The sequence below is a fragment of the Squalius cephalus genome (genome assembly GCF_949319135.1).
Source record: "Squalius cephalus genome assembly, chromosome: 4".
NCBI lineage: Eukaryota > Metazoa > Chordata > Actinopteri > Cypriniformes > Leuciscidae > Squalius > Squalius cephalus.
Genome location: NC_137125.1, coordinates 25,316,032 through 25,326,668, shown reverse-complemented (window position 1 = coordinate 25,326,668; position 10,637 = coordinate 25,316,032). Strand labels below are relative to the sequence as shown.

The following is a 10,637-nucleotide window of genomic DNA, read 5'->3' as shown; positions in this document are numbered from 1 at the left end:
AATTATTCAGAAAGGAAAAACACACAGTCACTATTAATTTTGCACAATTACTAAAACATATTACAACAATTTACATATATTGTTTCTGTGTTTGTCTGTGGCCCAAATAAAGGTTTGATTTTATTGACAAACATTGTTTATTGTATAATAATTATAGATTTGCTATGGCACATTAGAAAAATACATCTAAACGTCAATTTAAAAATGTCTTGTTACTGAAAAATAAGTTACCAACCCCTGGTAGCCTATAAATGGTTTCTGCACCCAAACACAGCACAGAATCTCACGAGATGTGCTACAAACTCTTTTAGCGCATTATTAGACAACATGCATTTCTCCAAGGATTCAAATATGAATTCCTTATTTATTTCTGATTGTTTTTACTATGTGTGTGTTTTGCATTTAAATTTCTATGTACTTTTGTGACTTTAGATAGCAGCGTGTGAACGGGACTTTTATTTTAGTCTGAAGATGTGACGTCATAAGCCGGCGCCGCGAGCCCCTGTCAGTTGTGATTCGGCTGAAGAAAGGTTTGTGTTTTTAAGCATTTAATGTGTTTGAATAGATACAAATAATTCAGTCGATTTTGTAATTATTAGATTCGATCTTAAAGGAATTAGTCTGCAATGTACAATTGTTTTGCTTTATCAAACTTTAATGAACGTTATTTTCTGCGAGTAAAGCGCCTTCACATATAACAGAAAATGTGCGTGTCATTTTGCGTTGTATATCGTGAATCAGTTTATCGTGAACACGAATTTGGTCACTAAAGAAAGTTATGATGAGGTTTTTGATACTCCGAGTCAATTGAATCAAATGATTCAGTAATTTGAATCGCTCGAATCACCACCCGTTGACGAGACGCTGGTCAAAACAGTGTAAATGCAACGAGAAAACAAACCAACTGTAAATGTTTCTTGAAAATGGAATATATTAAATATAATATACAAATCATTAAATACCAGCTTCAATAAAATGAACAGTATAATTTATGTTTTTTTTAAGCCTGGAAAAGTTTTAAAACCATGTTTTTTTGGATTGATTGATTTTTGGATTGATTACCATTTGCATAACCACAGTTTTACTACAAATAGCCTACAATGTTTAAACTAACAGTGTAGCAAAACCATGGTTAATTTGTGATTACCATGGTTTAACTACAATAACCATGTTTTTTGTTGTTTTATTTCTAGTAATTAGGGAGCTATGGTAGTTGTTTGAACTAGGGAGCTGACTGAGAGACAGAGATTTAGTTTGGATTTATTTTTCTTTCTGTTAATTCTTCTCATCTTAACCCTCACGTGGTGTTCGGGTCATTTTGACCCGGAGAGAATTTTCTTTTACCCCAAAATATTAGTTAATGTTATCGTTTTGGACTGAAACTTAGTGACTCTATTCACAGATGGTATAACTACTTCTCAAATGTTTTTTTTGACAATTTTCTTACTTTTTTAGGGGGGGTTTTGTCACCTTGTTACACTTGTGGTCTTCCCGGTCATAAATGACCGGACTACAAAAAATTGCTTATAAATCACTTGTTATGCTATATTTTCACCCAATATTGGATTCAATCTTTTTGTCAACTTGTTCTCTTTCAATTAGGACTGGTTTTATATTTCTATTTGCATCTGATTAACCGTAGGCCTCATTTATTTGAGAGTAGGCATCTCATTTTTTGAGTAAAAAAAACATTATTTTTGAATAATTTTGGAAATTTTAAATAAAATCTGAAGAAAATTGGCACTGTTGATCACACTAGTCTACTTTAATATTTCACCAGGAATTTTGTTTTGAAAAGCTTTTATTTTGTACAAAATGGCACATTGTCACACTTGTGGTCTTCCCGGTCAAAAATGACCGGCCTACAAAAAATTGCTTAGAAATCACTCTTTATGCAATATTATCACCCAATATTGGATTCAATCTTTTTGTCCACTTGTTCTCTTTCAATTAGGACTGGCTTTATATTTCTATTTGCATCTGATTAATTGTAGGCCTCATTTATTTGAGAGTAGGCATCAATTTTTGAGTAAAAAAAACATTATTTTTGAATAATTTTGGAAAAATAAAATAAAATTTGAAGAAAATTGGCACTGTTGATCACACTAGTCTACTTAAATTTTTCACCAGGAATTTTGTTTTGAAAAACTTTTATTTTGTACAATATGGCACAGAGTTATACTTGTGGTGTTCCACTGGGCCATTGAAGGCCATTGTGGGCCATTGTTTCAATGGGCCATTGAAAGTGAATGGGAGAGACCAATGCAAACAATGAATGGAACAACACAAAATAGGTATCGTTTTAAAGCTTAGAATCTCAGCTTTTTAATGCATCTTGTGCACTTTGACCAACTCCTAACGAGAGCTGAGTTATCACTCTAAAGCCTGTTTTATACTTCTGCGTCGAACTGCCGCCGTAGCTACGTCGTAGGCTGTGTGTAGCGCGCGTACCCTGACGTGCACCTCTCCAAAAATGTAACAACGCGTCAATTCTACGCGGACACAAGCGCGGTGATTGGTCTGCCAGAACCCCTCCCTCGGGGTTTCACATGCTCCCTAGGTGCGCGTCAACGCGGACAACGACACAGAAGTATAAATTAAAACCAACACGTTGCCTACGGCGTATAGGCTCCGGCGTAGGTCCGACGCAGAAGTATAATGAGGCCTTAAAACTGAGTGTACCCCCCGCAGGCGCCACCTAGCTGCGAAATAAATAATCATAATATTTTTCAAAACTATTACTTGATCAACTAGGTGTCATTTGAAAGCTTAGAGTCTGAAATTTACAATGAATGTAGCCAATTTGATAAACTCCTAAGTAGTGCTGAGTTATTTGCTGATAAATAGAAAAAAAAATCATAATTTATAAACTACTTTTTTGTACTACATTCAGCAATATGTCAAATACATCATACAGCTCAGATAGTCCTGTGTCATATGTCATTTGAAAGGTCTCAATGAGTAGAATACAGCAAGCATAATTGTTTCAGGATTTTTACTAAACTTGAGTGAGGTTTTTGTAAAAGAAGCCCTTCAAGAGACCCATGTGTAAACCATATATGGATGATGGAATTGTAGACACATTTCTGCTCGTAACTTCATGAAACATGCTCCGATTGTGGAAAATGACACATCATTACAGCAGATGCTTACAATTAAAATGAGTCCAAACTCAACATAATCCATCACTCAGAACTAAAGATATTCCTCATGGAGTTCTAACTAAAAAAAATCCACAGACTCACGTAGCCAAGCAAGGTAGCTTAGACTTGGCCTTTTTACTCGTATCTTCATAAAAAATACATTGATCATGAAAAATGGCACAGCATTATTTACAGCAGGAGCTCACGATTAAAAAGAGCCCAAACTCAATATATTCAATTAATCAGATCTAAAGATATTCCTCATGGCGTTCTAACTTTTCAGTCTCTCCCATTCACTTTCAATGGCCCATTGAAACAATGGCCCTCAATGGCCCAGTGGAACACCACAAGTGTAACTCTGTGCCATTTTGTACAAAATAAAAGTTTTTCAAAACAAAATTCCTGGTGAAAAATTAAAGTAGACTAGTGTGATCAACAGTGCCAATTTTCTTAAGATTTTATTTAATATTTCCAAAATTATTCAAAAATAATGTTTTTTTTACTCAAAAAATGATGCCTACTCTCAAATAAATGAGGCCTACAATTAATCAGATGCAAATAGAAATATAAAACCAGTCCTAATTGAAGGAGAACAAGTGGACAAAAAGATTGAATCCAATATTGGGTGATAATATTGCATAAAGAGTGATTTCTAAGCAATTTTTTGTAGGCCGGTCATTTTTGACCGGGAAGACCACAAGTGTGACAATGTGCCATTTTGTACAAAATAAAAGCTTTTCAAAACAAAATTCCTGGTGAAATATTAAAGTAGACTAGTGTGATCAACAGTGCCAATTTTCTTCAGATTTTATTTAAAATTTCCACAATTATTCAAAAATAATGTTTTTTTTACTCAAAAAAGGAGATGCCTACTCTCAAATAAATGAGGCCTACGGTTAATCAGATGCAAATAGAAATATAAAACCAGTCCTAATTGAAAGAGAACAAGTTGACAAAAAGATTGAATCCAATATTGGGTGATAATACAACATAACAAGTGATTTATAAGCTGTTTTTGTAGGCCGGTCATTTATGACCGGGGAGACCACAAGTGTGACAATGTGCCATTTTGTACAAAATAAAAGTTTTTCAAAACAAAATTCCTGGTGAAAAATTAAAGTAGACTGGTGTGATAAACAGTGCCAATTTTCTTCAGATTTTATTTAATATTTCCAAAATTATTCAAAAATAATGTTTTTTTTACTCAAAAAATGAGATCCCTACTGTCAAATAAATGAGGCCTACGATTAATCAGATGCAAATAGAAATATAAAACCAGTCCTAATTGAAAGAGAACAAGTTGACAAAAAGATTGAATCCAATATTGGGTGAAAATATAGTATAATGAGAGATTTATAAGCTATTTTTTATAGTCCGGTCATTTTTGACCGGTAAGATCCCGGAGGTTATAGGGTTTTGAACACCACACAAGGGTTAATCATGACAATATTGTCTAAACACACAGGAAAAACCCCTGGTGAAGCGACTGAGATTCACGCGACTCACTATAAAGATGGCGTTTATTAAAGAGGAGAGTGAAGAAATGAAGATTGAAGAAGTGAGCAGTGTGAAACAAGAAGAAACTGAGGAACAAACAAAGATGGCGATTATTAAAGAGGAAAGTGAAAACATGAAGATTGAGGAAACATTTAGAGTGAAACAAGAAGAAACTGAGGAACAAACAGGTTGGTTTCATTCTCAAAGCTGAACTCAGTAATTTGGTCCTTATTAAAATGTCCAGCTCTACAGAAATGAATGATATTTTCGGAGGAATTAAAGTGGTTTTATTTGACATGGTGCGGGTCCCTCATGTGGACAGACATGTTGACATCACATGATCAGACAAATAATAACGCTGCCTTCAAGCGAACATGAGAAGATCCTACTTTCATATTGAACATTCGTATTATAACATAGTCACACATTTAATTAGGAAAAAAATACAGAAGTTCTTGCAGTTCTCATTGGTTCTTGCGGAAGCTCAAACCTGCTGCGTAACACGAGAATTAACCTCATTTTTTGCACGTCAAGTAAACATGCTTGAGCTTCTGTTTCCACAACTCGTGTGTGTTGATCAATGTATGTTAATAAAAGCCTAAAGTAAATCTGTTTATCTTATAAAGCAATCAATTCTCTTCAGAATATTAGATTAGATTAGTTTTACGATCTCTTTAGAACTTTTTGATGCGTCAAAGTTTTTAGTTGCGTAGCTGTCAATGGTGGGATGGAAATCTCCACCCTTTAATTAAAATGTCTTTTTTTTTTTAGAAGCATCACAAAACCACAGTTTAGTTAACCCTCTAAACCCGAAGAACGCGCCAGTGCGTTCTGCTAGATTTTTTTCCTCAGCCTAAACAACTTAAAATACTCCGTAATTTTTGGCCATACATACAAGTATTTATACATCTTTGTCAACTATAAAGGGTCTTCTTTTATTTGTGTTCACTCACAATAACAACAAATCCTTGTGTTTTTGTAAAATAAAGAATATAAACAGGGTGCGCTTTCAGCTGTCGCTGTCGCCGCGAGAAACTTCCTGAAAAACAGACATCTGAATAATGAACTGAAACTCAGCTAATACTTATCACACAAACATAAAACATATGTCTAAAGAAAGCTTGATCTACTTAATTAAATGTCTACTTAATTAAAACAATTCACATTTAAAACAAATATTCTCCTGAAATGTAATCTGTATGAAACTAAAGAGATGTACAGTTTCCCCTGGCTTAGCTAATTATTATATAATTTTAAAATTGAGATTTATACATCATCTGAAAGCTGAATAAATAAGCTTTCCATTGATGTATGGTTTGTTAGGATAGGAAAATATTTGGCTGAGATACAACTATTTGAAAATCTGGAATCTGAGGGCGCAAAAAAATCTAAACATTGAGAAAATCGCCTTTAAAGTTGTCCATTTATGTTCGCGATATTGCTGCATCCACTCACAAAAATAAATGTTTTATATATTTACGGTAGGAAATTTACAAAATATCTTCATGGAGCATGATCTTTACTTAGTATCCTAATAATTTTTGGCATAAAAGTAAAATCGATAATTTTGACCCATACAATGTTTTGTTGGCTATTGCCACACATATACCTGTGTGACTTATGACTGGTTTTGTGATCCAGGGTCACATATGTCTGGTCTCTCATGTACAGAAGGTTTCCTTGGCACAATTGGAACTCAATATCTAAAATTGGGGATTTCAAATGGCTCTGGCCCCTGAGCCTGGCGTACATGAGATGACCGTTCTTCAGAGGACAAAGATACTATACTATGTCTTTGTCAGCTGTACTTGGTGTAGGAGATGGTACAAGAGAGATCACCTTTAAGGTGGGCCTCTCAGGTAAATCTGCAATGTCTGTGAGGTTGATTAGTGCATTGTTAAAATCAGCATCTTCGCACTGAAGAGAAAACTTGTAAGGAAGACCTAACTTCTCTTCAAGTTGTTCCATCAGTGTGTCCAAAGTTTGTGGTTTCCTATGCAGCGTGATTTTCCGTATGTCATTTTCATTCACTATCACTATAAGTATAGTTCTTGTCTCCACTGTGTCCTGTGAACCTAACAATGAGAAAAATCTATTAATTTTACACCCGAGTTCTCAATAACAGAGGGATAAAAAGTGGAAATTCAGTTATTTTCTCACCTTCATGTTGTTTCAACCCTGTATGACTTTCTTTTGCTGAACATAAAAGATGATATTTTGAAGAACATTGGAGACCAAACACGTTCAGGTTGCCATGGAAGTCATTGGGGAACTGAAACTGTTTGGTAACAAACATTGTTCAAAATATCTTTTATGTTCAGCAAAAGAAAGTCATGTAGAAAATAACATGATGGTGAGTAAATAATGGAATTTCCATTTTTAGGTGGACTACCACTTTAAATGTTCAATTTAGCACAAGATAAAATGTTTCGCTGTAACAAATGTCCTACCCTGAATTTTGTAGGATGACAGTGGAAAAGGGTCATTCAATTCAAACAGCTTAGTGACTGTCATTTCTGAAACATGGCTGCACAGTTCATAGAACTGTAGATGCTCAATGTACCACGCTGTCTGTTGTTTGCATTCAAACAAAATGTTGATGACAATTTTTACAATTTGCCTAAAATCAGGCAGACATGAACTTGCACCAGCAGACAGAACCATATCAGGACTGTAATTGATCCCATCAATGCACACTTTAGATGTGCTTTGTGTAGCAAAATTCTGCTGAAGCATGTTCTATACACTCTCAGGAAAAGTCAGTGTAGATGCCACAGTCCATCTGGACAGAAGGTTTAAAAAAGGATGACGAGTCCACGTGGTATGCTATCAATCTCTGATGTCGGACTGCCAGAGTTTGTGTGACATTTTAGAAATTTTCTCACAAATGATTTGTTTGAAGAACTTGTGCTTGCCTTCAAAACGCATGGTCCAGACATCTCTAAGTGGCCCATATGTCCTTATTAGTTGTGGATAATGTTCAATGTAGTGGTGTTTAGGACGCAACACAAAATGAGGAAATACTTTTAAAAGCAAACCTCTGTGCTCTGAAATTTTAGCCCCAAGAAAATCAATAGTATCATCAGTAAATCTGAAGGATGTCACCAGTTCTAGCATGTCTTTCAAAAGCATTAAAATCTCCCATGTTGCATCATTTTCTGGGATATCAAAGTCAAACATTAGTGGGAGAAGTCTTAAAAGTGCTCTCTTGAGGCAAATGTAGTTGGAATGACCTGAGGTTGATCGGTCTCGTCTATGAACTTATATGGAAATTGTTTGATTGTTCTGTTCACATACTCAAGGGTAATGTGCTTTTTGTTGATTAAATCATTGAGGCACAGTGCAATGTTTCAATGGGTATGACACCCTCCAAGAGATTATGCATGATGTCAGGTGGAAAGCCACTGACAGAGTGAAAATGGTCAAGCTCATTTAAAACACACCTGCCTTTTACACCATACTGTTTTACCAAATGTTGGTCTTTTAATTTTATTTCTGTTGCATTTCACTCCTTTTCACCATGCAAAAGCGGCAAGGGTGTTCCACAATAAAACTCTCTTGAAATCCTGCCAAGGAATGAGCACCAGGATTGGTCAGCAGATACATTGAGAACAGTTCCCGTAACACATTCTCCTTACTGCTCCAAAAAGACTCCATGTTGATCTAGAATCTGCTGTATGGCATTAAACAAAAGGGGCTTTGACAGAACAAAGATCTGGTTCATTTGTTGAATTACTTCCTGCACTGCTGCATCAGAGATATGCAGAATGGTTTGCATCTTAAGAAGGAGCAAACCTAAATTATGTTCTAGTTGATTTTGCAAAAGATCCAGATTTTGAGTCTGGTCCTCTTTTTCATTTTCATCTTCGCCAAATTCAATAGAATCCATTGACTCATGGCAAGACATATTTTGTGTAACGTCTTGTGGTAATTCTGCAGCTAAATTTAGAATTTCAACTGCAATGCTGGGTTTTAACTTCCTCTGACTGCTTAATTGGTGTTCTTTACATTTGTGAGCATTAATTGTAGAATAAATTCTGCTCTCAAAATTGCAGTCATTGTATGGGCACTGAACCTTTTCATTCTTTTTTAAATGTTGACGCAAGTGGGTGAAAAACTCAGATTCTGTACAAAGTTCCTTAAAGGGGCATTCCACCCATTTGAACATTGTTTTTTATTTAAAGTGGGTCATATATGTATTCGAAATGTAAAATAAATTTTGAATTTGGTGCCTTCGTGACCGAGGAAAGACAAAAAATAACTTCAGGACGCATTTGTATGAAAGACAACAACTCCCACAATGCACCACATTGCACAGCTCCGCAAGCCACTCCCACTAATCCAGAAAGCTGCCTATAAGAGAAATCACTCTTCCGTCTACAAGGCTAGCTACCACCAGAGCTTGAAATTCATTTCACATTCACACAAAATGTCTAGTTAGTTGGCGAACTCATTAGTGCATTACTCCTCGTTTGTATTTCTTTCGAAAAGGTGAATTATTGCATGGTACCTGGATATTCAGTCAGAACATATGCGGTGCGAAACTAGGATAGTTCTCAACACAAACGTCCGTGTCCTCGTCTGATTCAGAGATTTCGTCCAGGAGAAATTGTCATCGTTGAAATTCTTTGCCGCAGACGGACTCTATCTCTGTGTTCGTAGTTGCATCTTACAGTCTATGAGTTGCATAGTGAGATCACCGGCGCCACCAGTCCGCCCTAACTCGAGCCAGTCCGGGCTCCTCGTCCGTGGCTGGCAGGTCTTCTGCCTCGGCTGCTCTTCGCTATAATGCGGCTTGTAAAGGTAGCCACAAACACCTGATTCAAGCATCAGACTTCCGAAATCCTCTTCTTCTATATCATATTGAGCACTCTCCTCCGCTATTGTCATAACTGTACATCTGTCTCCACAGCGTCTGTTAGCTTAGCTTCAAACAAGATGGAGGATATTGCTTTCAGTTTCAGAGAGTAAAGTCCCACCCACTGATCTGTAATAGGTCTGTAGCGTGAGCGGGTCCCGCCCCCTGGGAAAGATGAGGAACTAGTGCTTGTAGTCTCAACAGAAATCCCCCCCTCTTACACTTCCTCCTACAATGACGCAAAATGACGATTTTTGCGTCATTGTAGGAGGAAGTGTAAAAGGTAAATAACGGATTTCTCCCGTCTCAGGGGAAAATGAGAGAGTGTTGCACGACCATTCAATAGTATGACTGGGTTTCTAACAATGCAAAGCTTAATGCAAATGGGTGGAGTGTCCCTTTAAATTCACAGAGTTGACAGTTAATGGAGATTCTTTTGATCCACTTGTTTGTTCTGCATCAATTTGTTGGGAATGACTTCTTGTTAAATACACCTTCAATGCATTAAATGACTTGAATGAACACAAACAGTCTGCATTAAGGCATGGAAATGGTGTAGTTCTGGTGTAGCTTCCATGTTTTATGCGATAATGCTTCAATAGGAGAGAGCTCTCTTTTCACAGGAAAAAAACAGTACTTTCATTTCCATTGCATGTCTGATCTCACAAAACAAGCTCTGCAAATGAAGAAAATATTAACATGCACACTTCTTAATATACAGCTTTGTATTTTTATTTACAAATCATTTCATGTTGGTTTTACTATTTTGCATTATAGCCAAACTTATTTTCCCTATTTTCAAAAAACAAAGCCTTACAAAGCCTATAAAATAGAGTAATATAGCTGACATTTTTGGCCAAAATGGATGAAGATAAAAAACCTTTGCCTAGTCATTATTTTAACCTTTGTTAATAAAGAAATAGGACCAAAGATACATATTACATGTACACAACATAATATACAAATGAAATAAAACACTACATAGGCTTGACTGTATACATTATAACTTGATTCTTAATAAAGCTACTCTATTTAAGTTCTTCAGTCAAGAGCAATGAGTGGTATAACCAAATAGTTGATGGTCCCCATTGACTTCCATAGCATCCTAATATGGAAGTCTATGGGGACCATCAACTGTT

The 10,637-nt window shown here is 35.9% G+C and overlaps 1 protein-coding gene across 2 annotated transcripts in view; it reads left to right on the top strand.

The window, feature by feature from the left end:
* The first annotated feature begins 462 nt into the window (after positions 1–462).
* The window catches only part of LOC307157356 (uncharacterized protein), a 268,751-nt gene continuing 258,576 nt past the window's right edge, over positions 463–10,637 (top strand). For both annotated transcript variants that reach the window (XM_079869246.1, XM_079869248.1), the window contains exons 1-2: positions 463–530; positions 4,609–4,828. In XM_079869246.1, coding sequence (XP_079725372.1) covers positions 4,657–4,828 — 172 coding nt within the window. In that variant the 5' untranslated portion in view covers positions 463–530; positions 4,609–4,656. The remainder of the gene's footprint in view (positions 531–4,608; positions 4,829–10,637) is intronic.